The sequence below is a fragment of the Abramis brama genome (genome assembly GCF_963993115.1).
Source record: "Abramis brama genome assembly, chromosome: 9".
NCBI classification, from domain to species: domain Eukaryota; kingdom Metazoa; phylum Chordata; class Actinopteri; order Cypriniformes; family Leuciscidae; genus Abramis; species Abramis brama.
The window spans coordinates 28,781,153-28,798,310 of record NC_139971.1 but is presented as its reverse complement, the minus strand read 5'-3'; the positions used below and the strand labels follow the sequence as shown (position 1 = coordinate 28,798,310).

The following is a 17,158-nucleotide window of genomic DNA, read 5'->3' as shown; positions in this document are numbered from 1 at the left end:
CCCAAAACTTTTTAATGGCAGTGTATCTAAAACTTTCACCTGTTGGTAGAAGTATGTTGCCATCAAGAATAACAAGGCCCTCCTCAATCAGTGTGCCAAATTTCACAACGATTTACCATACGCTTTTAGGGTCTAACTGTAACACGTATGTTCTGTGTTCCCCCCTTCATTGTTTCATTTTGGTTTAGTCCTGTGACCCCTAGTTTTCCCCAGTCTGTTTGATTAGTCATTTCATTCACCTGTTCCTTGTCATTCACTCATCAGCTCCCTTTGTTTACCCATGCATTTATACCTTGTGTTCTCCCTTAGTGAGTTTTTATATTTTTTAAATACTGTTATTCCCCTTCTCCGTCTTAATTGTGCTTTTCACTACACCACATACCGTAAACACTAATGCAAAAAAAGCAGCAAAGGAAGAGTAAGATGACTAATGGATACATTACAACATATGCCTATGTGCCTTTGGTACTTGGCCCCATAAAAAGAATGACTGTGGCCTCTTGCAGGTGAGGTTACACAATATGAGTTAGTTAATGGCATTAAATTAGTCTAGCGGGTTTTACGTGCCTCTCAGAGTCTCAGAATAATAAACACCATTTATTAGCAAGCAGAACACACCTTGAACTCTTTTCCACGCACTGCGCCATTGGGATGATCATATTACTGTGCATAAAGCATCTAGGGCACAGACACACCATAACACTCACACATGTGTGCACACACAGGAGCTCAAGACTAAAAGGAGAACTAGGTGAGAAACTGTGCGTGTGTGGTGACAATGGCCATGTAGTGTAAATCATCAGAGCATTTTTTCGTGTTAATGAGATGTCATAGAAAACTCAGTCCCACAGAGAACACACAGAACTCTCTCGGGCACAGCTGGGCACCAGTGTATTACCACCAGAGGAACAATGAGGAAACACAGCAGACAGTAACCACCGCTGCTCAACCCATTACTGCATTCAAGACAACAGAACACTCTTTGTTCTTTAAATGGGTCATATATGAAATTGAATTTCTCTTTTGCAATAAGAGTTTCATATACAGTAGCTATGTTAACAACTGGATGGCTCTGAAAGCTTAATCTCAAGTACAAATAGACCATCTTTTGAAATAAAAGCTGCACTAAATAAACTGGAAATGGTTGTATTTCTGATATGAGAAAAAAGGGAGATCTATAAAACCCGGAGAAAGCTATCGATTAGCATTCCAATTCATCTTAATGGCAGTTGCTTGGCTTGCAGGATATCATTGGGCTAAGGTGGAAATGGTAATATAAAACTAAATATCAAATGTTGTTTGGTGCAAGAAACCTTAACTGTCATTATAAGATCATTACAGATTATCACTCTAACATTAAATTTAATTATAATTCACCTAAATATAACAACATGATTCTATTGTACATAAATAACAAATTATTAATCTTTTTTTTTTTCATGCAAAATCTGTAATTGCAAAAAGTAAGATATCAGCACAGGCTGTTAAATGGCATCCAAAATTACACAAGTCCCCTTGGGTCCAGTGACAGCTTTCTTGGAGCCGCTGTCACAACGCTATAGCTGAGGTAGATTAAAATCTAAAGCTATTTTTAGCCAACGGTGTGCCAGATGCGGACACAGCATATCACTAAATATCTTAATATCATGCATCAGCATGAAGCAATGCCCTCAGCTTTACACATGACAGATATGTGAATATGCAATGTCATACAAAAGGTTATTTGGGCAAACACTGTATTTTTCGTTTAACATCAGAAGCACAGGGTCTGTTTTCTTGTGTGAAGGTGCAGGATTGTAGAGGCCAGAGTCAAAGGCTCATGTTAAGGGCATATTACAAGAGACCGACTGTGTCATTTTCAAAAGGGCAGGATGACAGTGCAATGCCAAATATGATTTAGCACATACAAATGGAAGGCTGTCTGTTTCTAAGGTGGCCATCTTTTACGCATAGTCTTTTTAAATATAAAAAGAAAATGTTCTAGACAGTGTGGCTCCATTTGAAGAAGGATTTGATAATAAAGGGTCAAAAATCAATATCAAACTCAATTTGTTCTAACTAAAAACACTTCAGGAACAATGTGTCCATTCTGAATACAAAATGATTTATAAACTACTAACTTTTAACCCTTATCGAAACACTGCAAATATCCACTAACAGAAAAAATGTCCACATAATAGTCTAGTCCATACTTTTTCCATCAGATGATATTGTCCTTTAAATTAACTTACAGAAGACACTGGTGAGCCAATTATATTATAGTTAAATTTGCCTATGTACAGCTGTGTCTACACTGCACACCTCGTACATTAAGCTGCAAATATACTGATTACAAAGATGGGGCATAAATGTATTTGCACAGATCCTCAATTTCAGGAAACAGTGGATCATATGCGACTGTTGATTAGCATGCACAGCAGATAGAAAATGAGATGCAAGCTAACTGTCAAAATAGCTTCTGTAGTTTGTGAGAATGAAGCTGATGTTGGGAGTATATTTTAGCGGGTAAACTGTTTTCCTGGCACTGTCAAGTGTTTACTGATTAGTTTAAAATGTAAATCTCTATCCCATCCCATTTATACTTTCCAAGTAACTGAAATCTAAAAAAAAGATGAAATAGAAACATTTCAGCATTGAAAAGTATTGTTAAAAAAAAATAAAAAAAATAAATCACTATGATCGTATAGGATTTTCAGTGTGCCACTGACAGAGAACAGCTGCAAAAGTACACAGAACATTCTCTCATTAAATTACTTCCACAATCACAGCTCTGATGAAAGCAATGAACACAGATTGTTAAGGTCACAAGCACAGGAAGTCACATTAGCATAAATCATGGATGGTTGACGTGCATGTGGCCATGCACACATTGCGGATGGCGTGGAAGCTTTAGTCCATCAGACCACTTGCACAAAGTAAACATTTGTTTACCCGCCTACACTAGGGCTGGGCGATATGGCCAAAAAATCATATCTCTGTATTTTTTTGGTTAAATGGTGCTATACGATATATCTCGGTACTTTCAAAGTTTTTCTATTTGGATAAAGAAAATCTGTATTTATTTTTAAAAAAATTATTTCACATCCTGCCCAATGATATCCTACAAACAATGTTGATATTGAGGAAAACAAATATAGTGGATGTAATGTAGGCTGGATATGCAATATATTATGTGCTAAAAGATGGTTAAAACCACATTACATTCTAACATTGTAACATTACAGTCTAAAAACAAACTGTTTTTAGCAAACTAATTATATTAGCCTGCATTTGATTACCCATTTATAATGGTCACTTTCATAAAATACATAATTGTAGGTTTAAAATTCCACATATGGCACATTTATTGTCTCCAACAACAAATATTTTAGCAATATGTATATTTTAGTCAGAATTATTGTGCTACTATTCTATTGTGCTCCGTCTGTTTGGCGCGCGGCGGCGCTCATTCACAGAAGCTTGAATTTTAGCAGAGATTCACTTGCAGATGGCTCGCCCTAAAAAATATATCGATATATCGTACAAACTCAATATACCACCCAGCTCTAGCCAACACCCAACCTCCACACTCAAAATCCGCTCAATTTATTGCAATATCATGAGGCACACCCTCTCCCCATTTCCTAGCTGCTGCCGATCCTATCATATTAAGGCTGTTGAGGGCTATATATTGCACAACCCCTAAATCACTTGAACACAGTGTGCTGTGAGCTGTGGCTCTCTTCAATCAGCCTGTTACGTAATCACACATTTTGTCCAAACACAGGGATTCTTCCCTCAGAGTTAGCGCTCAGCACGTTTCAGCATTAGCATGAAGCTATGCTCTCATAAATAACACTCATGCAGATAATCGCCTCTGCTCTCCGAGCTTAGGCCTGGGCAACTCGCCAAATAAAAGTTTGTCCAAATTTGCAATGCAGAGTGAAAGCATAATTTTAAAACTTATTTGAAACTGACTTGTTTTGCACACAAACAGCAGTATTAAATCATCACAGACTACTGCCCACTCCCATTTTCCAAGCTTTTAATCCTTAAATCGTTTAATTTATTAGGAGTTTTAAATCACCAAAGGGACAATATTGCCCACTTTCATTTTCCAGGCTTTGGATTCACAAGTCACTTAATTTCTTAGCAAGGTTTTGTTGACTCAATCTACACTGGCCGTTATTGGCTGAACCTGAAAGAATGCCAATCACTCATTGGTCCCTGCAGAGCGCTAATGCATTTATTGGCTCTTCTGCTGCATCCTTGCAGCCCTTGTGGAGTTTTAGTAAAATTACAATCATTTGGAAAGAGCCATGTGGAAAATGAGTGGGCATTACAGAGGTTATGAACTGCACATTGGAGAACCCACCAGCACAGATTTTCTGTCTGTCAGACTCATGCACCCAAGCACATCGGCTGATTAGTCATCAATACATAAGAGCTAAAACACAAGACAGACATCAGAAGAGCTTATTCTCTAGACACCTTCAAATAGGCTGCATTTGGGACTCCCAAAGAGAGTCTGAAGTATTTCAGTGAGGATATAAAATTTAATTAGAAATAAAATCAAACTAAAATGTTAGCCATGACCCCATCCATCAAATTTCTAACCTTGTCACTCTCATTGGGCCTATCCATCTACTAAAGACACATATTAAAAATAATGATGAAATGGACAATAATTGACACGATTCCTGTAAAAACCATCAAAAAAGACTTAAAAAGAGGTAAATAGTCAATGACTCACCTCCGCAAGGTGAGGCATGGGGTTAAATCCACAGAGATGACATACCACACTTTTACATTCAGTGCAGGTGTTGCAATTAGGAGGGTCCTTTGAGCCCATGTTAAGATCCACTTTACAGAGTGGGCAGGTGGATGGGTGATCTACACTTTCAGGATGTTTTACTAATTTATCCTGTATTTTTTCATGTTTATCATTTTCTGAAGTAGGTATCCCAGATACTTTGTCTTCATTGAGCTGCTCTGGTTTCTTTTCAACAGGTGATTTGGTCTGTTTTGCAGGAGGTATCTTGTTGGGTTCTGTTGCAACAGATCCTTTGCGAGATGTCGGCGGTGTAATCTTGGCAGAAGCCACAGAGCTTTTACGGGAAGCTGGTGCTGTGGTAGCTTTACCAGACTCAGTAGAAACCGTGGAGCCTTTCCGTGAAGTTGGTGGTGTTGTGGACGGCTCATCTTGAACAGCTGAAGAGATCAGATTAGATGCTGAGCTAAAAAATGAGGATCCAAAGCCCATAACTTTCCCAGAGACAGCAGAAACTGACTGTGGTGAGGGTGACCGAGATCTAGCTGTTTCTGTCAGACCACCAAAGCCACTGAAGAACTTCCCTGTGGTTGACTCAGATGATTTAGAAGCAGGCTGTGCTTTAGGACCACCTAATCCAAAACCAAAGAAATTTGATTCCTGTTTTGGGGGTTTGACCTCGGTGGGTGGAGCAGATTTTACAGGAGTGGTTGTATCTTCGAGTGGCTGTTGTTCTATTTTCACAGGCTCTGGTTGATTATTATTTTGCTTTTGAGGTTCTTTTCTAGGGATGATTATATCAGTTGTCTTGGCATCAGTGCCTGTCTTTTGTTGAGGGCCTGGAATTGAGATCTCTTTCTTTATTTCCTGAGCAGGAGGTGCTTTCTTTTCAGCTGTGGCTGTGGTGGGCTTCTCATCGGGTTTGGACTCAACTTGTGCTGTAGCTACCTTGTCAACTATGGAAGGAGTTTGGTTGTCCATCACTAAGGGAACTGGCTGAGGTATCACTATGGGACTTGCCTGTGCCCGTTGTACCTGGCAACTTAGGCAGAGCCATTCCTCAACCTGCAATAATTATAGGACAGTCAATGGCAATAAGACACACATTCTCTACTCTAATGTTATGTTTCTATCTAGAAAACCTAATAACAACTAAAAACAGCTGCTTCATACATTTATACAATAAAATAAATGACCACTTAAATTCATGTCATTAAGGGTGCTTTCACACTGGCAGTTTAGTTCGGAACGGGGCACAGTTCGCATGAAAAATCGCTAATGTGAATGCTGTCATGCGGACCCGGGTGTGCACTGGGATACCGAACCCAAGACTACCTAGAGGAGGTGGTCTGAGTTCGGTTGCACTCGAACCGTGCCGCGTGTAAAGCAACACGGACTCGGGTGCGTGCTTGTTCAGGAAGTAAAGTAACCTGTGCATGCGTTTTAGCTGATTATGGTGTATTAAGTTAAATAAAACACATGTAAGGGGTGATAGGGTAGATGATTTACCTTGAGAGTGAGCCTGCAGTGTATTCGCGCAAAGCGCATGGAATAAGGCAAAAATAATTATGGAAATACACTGTCTCCTCAAAAGAGTCTGTTTGCAAACAGCAGAAAGCCACCTTATGCGACACAGACACAGTAAACCTGTGGTGTTCACTCAGCTGCACATAATAGCACCAAATTAATAAAAAACACAATATATTGACCCACGTTCTGTTTTCCATCATGCACCGTGCACGTTTGCGATGACGCAAGATGCACGCAAGCGCAAAAGGGTTCGATAAAATCAAGTTGAGTGTGAAACCAGACCAACGCTGCGGGGGGCGCCGGGAACAATCGCGCCCAGGCTCGGACCACAGCAAATGAGCCCAGTGTGAAAGCCCCCTAATATTGACTGTGTAACAGTTTTTTAGCCAGTGAGGGTCAAATACTGTTGTTAAGCTTATTTGTATACTACATAATTACACAAACCAACTGCCTCAAGACACACTGCTACAGAACATGTCTTGGGAATTGCAATGGCTTGCCACATTGACAGCATGAATACAAATGACCTCTCTTAATAGTTGTTTTTAAAAACAAAACGCAAATAGGCAATTAGCGGACAAAAAGTCAAACATATACTGTACTTAAAAGCATTTAAAGTAACCACAGAGAGCAAATAAATGCATGAATGAATGTCTTGGTTTAGATTTTGATGTATTTGGTATAGGGCTGCACAATATATTGTTTTAGCATCGATATTGCGATGTGCGCATCCGCGATAGTCACATCACAGGATGTGGAATGTATAATTCGTACATCCTGGGGTCGTAGTTGATCCATGATCCGTACAAGCCAGTTGTCCCCCAGTTTGGAATGCATGTGATTCACGGATTAATTGCAAAGTTTAACCATCATAGAGTGAAAGTTTTCATTTGCATGTGTTTTTAAATCGAGTCAAGCAACAAGAGCAAGAGTTCTCGCATGCTGTTTTATGTGCGCACACAGAGCCAAAATCAGTTCTCTTTCTTTTGAGCTTAAACGGACACTTGCACACAAAATGAAGTCAAAATGCAATCTAGGCGAGTATCCTTGTAAACACAGGTGGTTATGTGTTGTAAACAAAGAAAGAAAACGAATACGTGTAATTTATATTAAGTCCGCGCATCTTAAAGGGACAGAAGCCTAATGTACATGCAGCTGTTTGTGTCACCAATGGTGATCAAACAACAAGAGAAAGAGAAAATGATTTGTTGCTTTAACAAATATAAATTATATTAATTAATTAATTATACTAGTTATATTTCATTTATATAATGAAGACTTTTATTTTACATTTGAGTATTCAATTTCTGTACCTGAATACTGTTAGATTTACCTGAAAAACATAAAGCACTGCTTATTTCAGTTGTATCTACAGTATCTTCTATTGTATTTATCTATGCTTGTAATTTTATTTTATTATTTTCTACGCAGATTCACTCCCCTACAAATTCACCCCAATTATTCTAGAATGATTAATTATTTTCAAATAGAGCTATTCAAATCATCTGGTGAAATTGTTTTTATATCGCAATATATATTGCAGAAAAACAAAATATCGCAATGTATTTTTTTACTAATTTGGTACTTCTAATAAAATGCAATCAGTAGTTATATTTTACATTTATTTTTTGTGTTTTTCATTTAGAATACCAGTTTTTCAGTTAGCCATTTTTTTGTAATATGATGACAATGCAAATTATACAGGCTCACTGTAAATATTTATTGATTGTTGGAGTAAATAACAACAAGAATGGAACATGGATCTTAAACATGTTAAAAAGTAGATGTCAAATGTCTTACCTCTGTTTGATTAGGCAGTGGATTAAATCCACATTGGCTGCATACTGTTGTCTTGCATTCAGTGCATGTGTTAAAATTCTTGGCATCCTTAGAACCAATGTTGAGTTCCACTTTGCATAATGGGCAATTGGTCTTGACTTCTTTAGGATCAGGTTTTTGGGGTGGTTTGGGTGCTGTGACTTGCTTAGTTTCTGTTTTTTTCTCCACTGTTTTTACTGCATCTTGTGCTGCATGTGGTTTAGTGTCTCCAACAGGTGGAATATTACTAGAGTCTGGTGCGACTGCAGATCCTTTGTGAGATGAGGGTGGAGTAGTCCTAGCAGACATCTGGGAAGCTATGGATCCTTTTCGAGAAGTTGGTGGTGTTGTGGAAGACTCATCCTGAACAGCTGAGCTAATCAAATTAGACGCTGAGCTGAATATAGAGGATCCAAAGCCCAGAACTCTCCCAGACACAGCAGAAACAGACTGTGGAGAGGGTGAGCGAGATCTAGCTGTTTCTGTCAGACCACCAAAGCCAAAGAGTTTCCCAGTGGTTGACTCAGATGGCTTATTGGAAGCAGGTTGTACCTTAGGACCACCAAATCCAAAACCAAAGAAACTCTGTTCCTGTTTTGGTGGCTCTGCCTGCGGAGGTGGAGCAGATTTTTCTGGAGACTTGTCGGACTCTTTTAAGAGTGTGTCAGTCTCTTTATCTTTCTTTGGATCTGATGTTTCTTTCTTCTGAGAGGATGCAGGTTGTGCCTTTATGTGACTCTCTGGTAGTTTTGGTGATTCTTTCTTTTGGACATTCACTGAAACAGAGCTCTTAGTTTTGTCAGGGATGGCCACAGCTTGAATCTCTTTCCTTTGGGTTTCAGCAACATCAGAAACCATGTTGGCTGAAACTAATGATAGTGGCCCTGGTGTTGTACTTTCTGGTCTTGGATGCAGTGCTGTGGTATAGACATTGTCAAGTTGTTCATGGGTCTTTATTTTAGAAGGTCCTTGTGGTTCCATTCCTTTTAATGCTCGCTGTGTCTGGCAGTTCAGACACAGCCATTCATTGGCCTGTAATTAGAGATTACAAATTATTTCTTGAATTCTTTCTTCCATGACATGGATGGAACATTTACATGATATTGATTTTTCTTGGAAACCACTAAACAAAATGGCACTGTATTATAGGTAAGTAAACACATTTGCTGCATTCAAATAGTGTTATCAACAGTTAGTTTAATTGCTTATATTGCTCTCCTCATTTGTAAGTTGCTTTTGATAAAATTGTCTGCTAAATGATTAAATGTAGTTACCAATAGTAGTATTATCTTACCTCTGTTTGATGGGGAGTTGGGTTGAATCCACAGAGGTTACACACTATGTTCTTACACTCAGTGCAGGCATTGTAGTTAGGAGTGTCCTGTGAACCAACATTAAGATCCACTTTGCAAAGAGGACATGTTTTGGTCTCTGCTTTAGGAACTACAGCTGCTACTACCAAAGCTTCAGGTTCTGCTGTAGCCTGTTGCACCTGCTTCTCATCTGTTTTTTCCTCCTTTGGTTTTTCTGTTATAGGTGCTTTTGTGTCAACAGTAGGTGGAACTTTTTGAGAAGTTATAGATCCTTTCAAAGAAGCGGGTGGTATTGGTTCAGTCTTTGCAGATGTTTCAGATGTTGAAGCCTTTTGAGTAGTTTGTGGCAGTTTTGAGGACTCATCTTGAACGGCTGAGGAGATTAGATTAGATGCAGAGTTCAAAAAGGAGGATCCAAAGCCCAGAACCTTCCCAGGGACAACAGTACCAGAAGGCTGAGGGGATCCAGATCGAGCACCACCAAAACCAAAGCTAAAGAAACCCGTTTCCTCTTTAGAAGGTTCTGGTTTCTGTGGTACAGCAGATTTTGTAGGAGAAGGATCAAGTTTTGGCATTTCAGTTGGTTGTGTTGCAGATTGTGTGGGTTTGTTCTCTTGATTCTCTGTAGCAATTGATGTCATTTTCTTCTCAATGACATCTGGTTTATTTTGTGAAGAAACTGAAATTGGAGTAGGTATGATAGCCTCCTTTTTTTCCGGTATTGTTGGTTGAGATGCTTTGCTAACCTGGGGCTGTGGTTGGGTAGAGGGAAATCCTTTTGCTTTCTTCTCCTGGCAGTTCAAACACAACCATTCCTTAACCTGTAGGATAATAATTGGGAGAAATTAAGGAGAAATTAATGCAATAACTGATGCATGTGCATTTACACAGAAAAAAAAAGTACTCTTACCTCATTTTGATGTGGCATGGGATTAAATCCACAAAGATTGCACACCGTGTTCTTGCATTCAGTGCAGGTGTTGTAATTCAGAGAATCCCTCTTTAAGTCCACTTTACAGAGTGGACAGGCTTTTGGAAGCTCCAGGGCTGGTTTGTTAATTTTCACATTAGTGACTGGTTCTTTGGACATTTCATCTTGTGGTTTATTATCCACTGTCTTCTTTTTTTCATCCTGTTTCTGTACAGCAGAAAGATTGGCCTCTTCTGCCAGTTTAATTTTTTGTGGGGTTTGTGAGGCTTGTGAAGCTTCTGAACCTTTTCGAGAAATTGGTGGTGTTGGTGTTGTCTTAATAGAACCTTGGGACACAGTGGATCCCTTACGAGAAGTTGGTGGAGTTTTGGTGGATGACTCATCCTGAATGGCTGAGGATATCAGATTAGATGCTGAACTGAGGAAGGAGGACCCAAAACCCAGAACTTTCTCAGAGACAGCAGACTGAGGAGAAGGTGACCGAGATTGAGCACCTCCAAAGCTTAAGAAACCAGACTCTTCTTTATTCTGTTCATCTTTATATGACAGAGCAGGTTTGGAAGGAGCTTCATCACCTTTAGACTTTTGAGCATTTGGTTCAGGAGTAATTGTAGGTTTTTTAGTTTCTGCTGTAGGTTTCTTTTCCTGCTCAGCAGGAACACTCTGCTTATTTTCTGGAGAAGGATGATCTTGTGTCGCTTTCTTTTGTGGAGATGCTGGTTGTATTTTGTTAGATTGTGATTGTGGCTGAGAAGGTGGAGGTCCTGAAGTTCTGTTTACCTGGCAGGTCAAGCATAGCCACTCCTTCACCTGTTGATTATTTTAAAAAGTGAATTAAACCATTAAACATAAGTAATTTAAGTCAAAATCTATACAAATTAATTCCTAGTTTTTAAACATATAATTGTAAAAAACATTGATATGGTACCTCGGTTTGATGTGGATTGGGATTGAATCCACATAGATTACAAACAAATTTCTTGCAAGAACTACAAGAGTTATAGTTCTGTGGGTCCTTCCTAAGGGTTTCTTTGCAAAGTGGACAGTTTTTTGAAAACTCCTCTGGACCATATGGAGGTTTGCCCAGTTGAGGATCTGGGGTTTTCTCAACTGGCTTTTGTTCTTGCATTGATATAGCAGCTGGCTTTGATTCTTTTTCGGGCAGTTTTTGTTTAGCATCCTGAGGAGCAACTGATCCCTTCCGAGAAGTGGGTGGTGTTGGTGTAGTCTTATTTGAAGTCTGTGAAATTGTAGATCCCTTGCGAGATGTTGGTGGAGTTTTGAAGGAGGATTCATCCTGACCAGCTGAAGAGATCAGGTTAGATGCTGAGCTGAGGAAGGAGGATCCAAAACCAAAAACCTTATCAGAGACAGCAGTTTGAGGAGAGGGAGACCGGGAACGAGCACCGCCGAAACCAAAGCCAAAGAAACTTGACTCTTCTTTAATCTTTTCATCTTTAGGTGGTAAAGCAGTATTGGAAGGAGAAGTATCAAACTCTTTCTTGCCTGCCTCAACTATAACACTTGACTTCTTCTCTGGAAAAGGTGAGACTAAAGTTTCTTCTTTTTGTGGAGATGCTTGTGGAAGTATTTTGTTAGATTGTGGTTGTGGCTGACCAGGGGGAGGTCCTGCAGTTCTCTGCATCTGGCAGGTCAAACACAGCCACTCTTCTACCTGTAGATCATAAGAAAGATTACACTCAAAAAGAGTCACATATGTACTGTATTTGTACCACCTTTGATCTAACAAATTTTTAACCATATGTTTACCCTTATCTCTGTTGTTTAAATTACGAAATATGTACACAATAATTGTTTTGTACAAAACGAGTGCTTTTACATGTGATAACTATAAAACAGACTTACTTCAGTTCGATGTGGATTAGGATTGAATCCACAAAGATTGCAAACAATGTTCTTGCAAGAAGTGCAAGAGCTGTAGTTCTGTGGGTCCTTCTTGAGGGTCTCTTTACAGAGTGGGCAGGTTTTTGGAGGCTCCTCTTTTACTTGAGCTTGTAGAGGTTTGGATGGTTGAGCATCTGGTGGCTTTTCCTGTTCTTTGTTTGGTGTAGACGTTGGCTTTGATTCTACTGCAGGTGGATTTAGTTTAGTGTTCTGGGGAGCTACTGATCCCTTCCGAGAAGTGGGTGGTGTTGGTGTAGTCTTATTTGAAGTCTGTGAAATTGTAGATCCCTTGCGAGATGTTGGTGGAGTTTTGGAGGAGGATTCATCCTGACCAGCTGAAGAGATCAGGTTAGATGCTGAGCTGAGGAAGGAGGATCCAAAACCAAAAACCTTATCAGAGACAGCAGTTTGAGGAGAGGGAGACCGGGAACGAGCACCGCCGAAACCAAAGCCAAAGAAACTTGACTCTTCTTTAATCTGTTCATCTTTAGGTGGTAAAGCAGAATTGGAAGGAGAAGTATCAAACTCTTTCTTGCCTGCCTCAACTATAACACTTGACTTCTTCTCTGGAAAAGGTGAGACTAAAGTTTCTTCTTTTTGTGGAGATGCTTGTGGAAGTATTTTGTTAGATTGTGGTTGTGGCTGACCAGGGGGAGGTCCTGCAGTTCTCTGCATCTGGCAGGTCAAACACAGCCACTCTTCTACCTGTAGATCATAAGAAAGATTACACTCAAAAAGAGTCACATATGTACTGTATTTGTACCACCTTTGATCTAACAAAATTTTTAACCATAGGTTTACCCTTACCTCTGTTGTTTAAATTACGAAATATGTACACAATAATTGTTTTGTACAAAATGAGTGCTTTTACATGTGATAACTATAAAACAGACTTACTTCATTTCGATGTGGATTAGGATTGAATCCACAAAGATTGCAAACAATGTTATTGCAAGAAGTGCAAGAGCTGTAGTTCTGTGGGTCCTTCTTGAGGGTCACTTTACAGAGTGGGCAGGTTTTTGGAGGCTCCTCTTTTACTTGAGCTTGTAGAGGTTTGGATGGTTGAGCATCTGGTGGCTTTTCCTGTTCTTTGTTTGGTTTAGACGTTGGCTTTGATTCCACTGCAGGTGGATTTAGTTTAGTGTTCTGGGGAGCTACTGATCCTTTTCGAGAAGTGGGGGGTGTTGGTGTGGTCTTGTGTGAAGTCTGGGAAACTGTAGACCCTTTGCGAGATGTTGGTGGAGTTTTAGAAGGTTCATCCTGGACAGCTGACGAGATCAGATTGGATGCTGAGCTAAGGAATGATGAGCCGAAGCCTAGAACTTTCCCAGAGACAGCAGACACAGTGGGCTGAGGAGATGGTGACCTTGAATGAGAACCACCAAAACCGAAGCTGAAGAAATCGGAATCCTGTTTAGGAGGTTCAGGTTTAGATGGTTGATCAGATTTGGCAGGAAATACATCACTTTTCTGCATTTGAGATTCTGATGTAGGTTGTTTTGAATCTGCCAGATTCTGTTTGTCTTGTTTCCCAGAAACATTCAGTTTTTGATCCTCTGCTACAACACCCGGAATGCCTTGTTTTTGTGGTGATGCAGTTGGAAGTAATTTAGTAGTCTGTAGTCCAGGTTGCACAACTGAACGTTCGGGAGTTCTCTGCATCTGGCAGTTCAAACACAGCCACTCCTTCACCTGTAGGGTGATGATTAAAGGTAACCATATAATATTGTGAGAAACAAAGACCACTACATACATACAAACATACATACATACATACAAATCTGTAAAGTTAACTTTTTTCTCACCTCGGTTTGGTGTGGCATTGGGTTGAATCCACAGAGATTACACACAGTGTTCTTGCAATTAGTACAAGTGCTATAACTTGGTGGATTCTTTATTATTTCTGTCTTACAAAGTGGACAAGTTTTTGGAGGCTCTGATTTGTCGTCATCCTTTTTTATTACAGCTTTTTCCTGAACTTTTGTCATTTTCTCTTCTGGTTTCTGGTCTTTATGCTTCTCTTCAACAGATTTAGCTACATGTGTAGGTGACAAATCAGCTGATCCTTTCTGAGAAGTAGCTGGTGTTAATGTAGTCTTCACAGGAGTTTGAGAAGCTGCTGAAACCCCCTGTGTTGCAAAAGGTGTTGTGGAGGATTCATCTTGTACAGCAGTGGAGATAAGATTAGAAGCTGAACTCAAGAGGGAAGAACCAAACCCAAATACCTTTCCAGAAACACTAGGAGCAGCAGGTTGGGGAGATGGTGATCTAGAGCGTCCAAAACCAAAAAAGCCACTCTCTTCTTTTGTGGATGCAGTCTTTGTCAGTGCAGTAGATTTTGTGAATACATTATCATCCTTCTGTGCTGGCTGTACTGGGCTTTTGATGTGCTGCTGCTGAGGTGACTTCTGTGTTGATGGAACTGAACTTTCCTTCGTAGACCCTGGTGTTGTACCTGCAGATAGATCAGTCTTTTCTTTTTCAGTGGCATCTGTGGAGTCATGAAGTGGCTTCTTCTGTGGAGGAACAGGAGCTGGTGTCACTTTCTTTAGTGGTGATACCGTTGGAGGTACTTTGTGAGCCTCAGCTTGCGCTCTTTGCATCTGGCAGTTCAGACATAGCCACTCCTTTTTCTGAAACAACATTCCAATAATCAGTTTGAGATTGAGGAGGCTTAAGAATAAGCATCAGCATATTATATATATGCACTAGTACTGTGGTCATTTTATCACAAAGAGAAGAACTAGAATGCTAAAAAAAAGCATTTCAAATTTGTATCTAATAATATACAAACCTATATTATGTTACTATATATATAAAAAAAAGTAACAATACACATTTAACCATATATTGATATTTATTATAAATTAAATGTATATTAAGTTTTAGAAACCTTTAAAAAGTTTTGTGGTGTGACAAAAATATTACTGTATATACTATATACCTATATTTACCTATATCTTTAATGTAATATGAGGTTATAAATGCTGGTGCCCATAATGTCAAATACCCAAATACTACTATAGTACTAATAAAATACTAATTATAATAATGTGAATAAGGTGTTTTTTATGTTCTTCAATGTAAAAAAGGCTGCTTACCTCTGTATCGTGGGGCATAGGGTTAAAGCCACATAGAGTACACACAGTGTTTTTGCACACGGTACAGGTATCATAATTGGGAGGCTCCTTCTGCAAATCGACCGTACAGAGAGGACAGGCTTTGGGAAGTGATTTAGTGGACTCTGTACTTCTTGTTTCAGGTACAGCTGTATCTTTTGTTACTGATTCAGTTGTTGACTGTGCCAGAGTGACCATAGATTTCTTATCTGTTTTCTGCTCTTCTATATTTTCAGGATTTACTTTTTTGTCATCTGAATGATGCATTTTAGGAGAGGCATCAGATACTTTTTGGGAAGTGGGAAGTTTGCTTGTCTTGAGAGATGTCAGAGAAACTTCAGAGCCCTTTCGTGAGGAAGGTGAAGTGGTGATCTTGTCTGAAGTCTGGGAAACAGATGAGCCTTTACGAGAAGAAGGTGGTGTTGTAGTCTTAGCAGATAGCTGGGAAGCTGTGGAACCTTTGCGAGAAGTGGGTGGTGTTGTTGAAGGCTCGTCTAGAGCTGATGAGATCAGATTACTTGCTGAGCTAAAAAATGAGGAACCAAATCCTAAGACCTTTCCAGAGACAGCAGATGCTGCAGGTGGAAGTAAAGGAGACTGGGATCTACCTCTAGACACTTCAGAGGACACAGGCATAACTTCATCTTCCATTTTTCCTTGTTCTTGTTGCTGTGGTGTAACTCCTTTAGTGGTTTCTTCACCCTTCTCTGCAATCTTATTTTTTGTCCCATCTGTATCGTCAAGATTGTTTTTAGAGTTTACGGCAGCTTCAGACCCCTTTCGTGAGGTTGGAGGAGTCATTTTAAAAGATGTCTGCGAAACTGCAGAACCCTTGCGAGAGGAAGGTGGACTGGTATTAATTTTATCGAAGATTTGAGAAACTGCAGAACCTTTGCGAGAGGTTGGTGGTGTCTTATCAGAAATTTGAGAAGCTGTTGAAGCCTTGCGAGAACTAGACGGTGATGTGAAGGATTCATCTTGAACAGCCGTCGAGATTAAATTAGATGCTGAGCTTAAGAAGGAGGAACCAAATCCTAGAACCTTCCCTGAGACAGCAGAGACAGCAGGCTGAGGAGAAGGGGATCGAGATCTAGCGCCACCAAAACCAAACCCAAAGAATCCAGATTTGTCTTGTTGCGGATCTATTTTTTGAGATTCTGAATTTGTAACTTCTGCAGTATGCTGTTGCTTTCTTTTTGTTTCTTGGCTGGTTTGTTCGGTTTCTTTTGAAGTTTGCTTATTGTCTTGTTTCCCTACTAATTCTGGTTTCTTATTCTTTTGAACTGTATCTGCTGGAGGATGTGGCTTTTTCTGTGAAGCATCTGGAGTGGGAATATCCATTCTATCTGGTTCAAAATCCTTGGCATGTGACTGAAGCTGCACAGGAGGAGGTTCTGGTGCTTTCCGCATTTGACACACCAAACAAAGCCACATCACCTGTAGTTTGTAAAGCGTAATGTATTAATAATTTTGCAACTTAAAATTACATTGTGTATATTAAGCAAGCTAAATAGCATGCAAAAGTTCAGTGGACTAAACCACAATGCTTATTAACTTGCAATGTTCCAAGGTAGCTCAAATTTAGAATAAAGAAGAGATGAGCATTACAAGCTATCCTGTCAACATGAAACTGTTTATGCAAAAACTGCATTATGATGCCAATATTATAGAGATTTTCATTTAAGTCAGCATCAACTCAAAATTTGCACTATTTATTCTCTTAATGCATGTAAATGCGCCTCCGTATCATGCTTAATTTAACAAACCAAAATATTGTTTTAAAGACATTTTC

General features: G+C 39.5%; 1 protein-coding gene across 1 annotated transcript in view; it reads right to left on the bottom strand.

The window, feature by feature from the left end:
• The window catches only part of pclob (piccolo presynaptic cytomatrix protein b), a 94,830-nt gene that overhangs the window by 53,524 nt on the left and 24,148 nt on the right, over positions 1 to 17,158 (bottom strand). The window contains exons 8-16 of the mRNA XM_084124241.1: positions 15,349 to 16,803; positions 14,053 to 14,880; positions 13,145 to 13,939; positions 12,209 to 12,952; positions 11,271 to 12,017; positions 10,322 to 11,152; positions 9,393 to 10,232; positions 8,081 to 9,130; positions 4,733 to 5,815 (exon numbers count right to left, since the gene is read on the bottom strand). Of these exons, the coding sequence (XP_083980367.1) occupies positions 4,733 to 5,815; positions 8,081 to 9,130; positions 9,393 to 10,232; positions 10,322 to 11,152; positions 11,271 to 12,017; positions 12,209 to 12,952; positions 13,145 to 13,939; positions 14,053 to 14,880; positions 15,349 to 16,803 (8,373 nt within the window). The remainder of the gene's footprint in view (positions 1 to 4,732; positions 5,816 to 8,080; positions 9,131 to 9,392; positions 10,233 to 10,321; positions 11,153 to 11,270; positions 12,018 to 12,208; positions 12,953 to 13,144; positions 13,940 to 14,052; positions 14,881 to 15,348; positions 16,804 to 17,158) is intronic.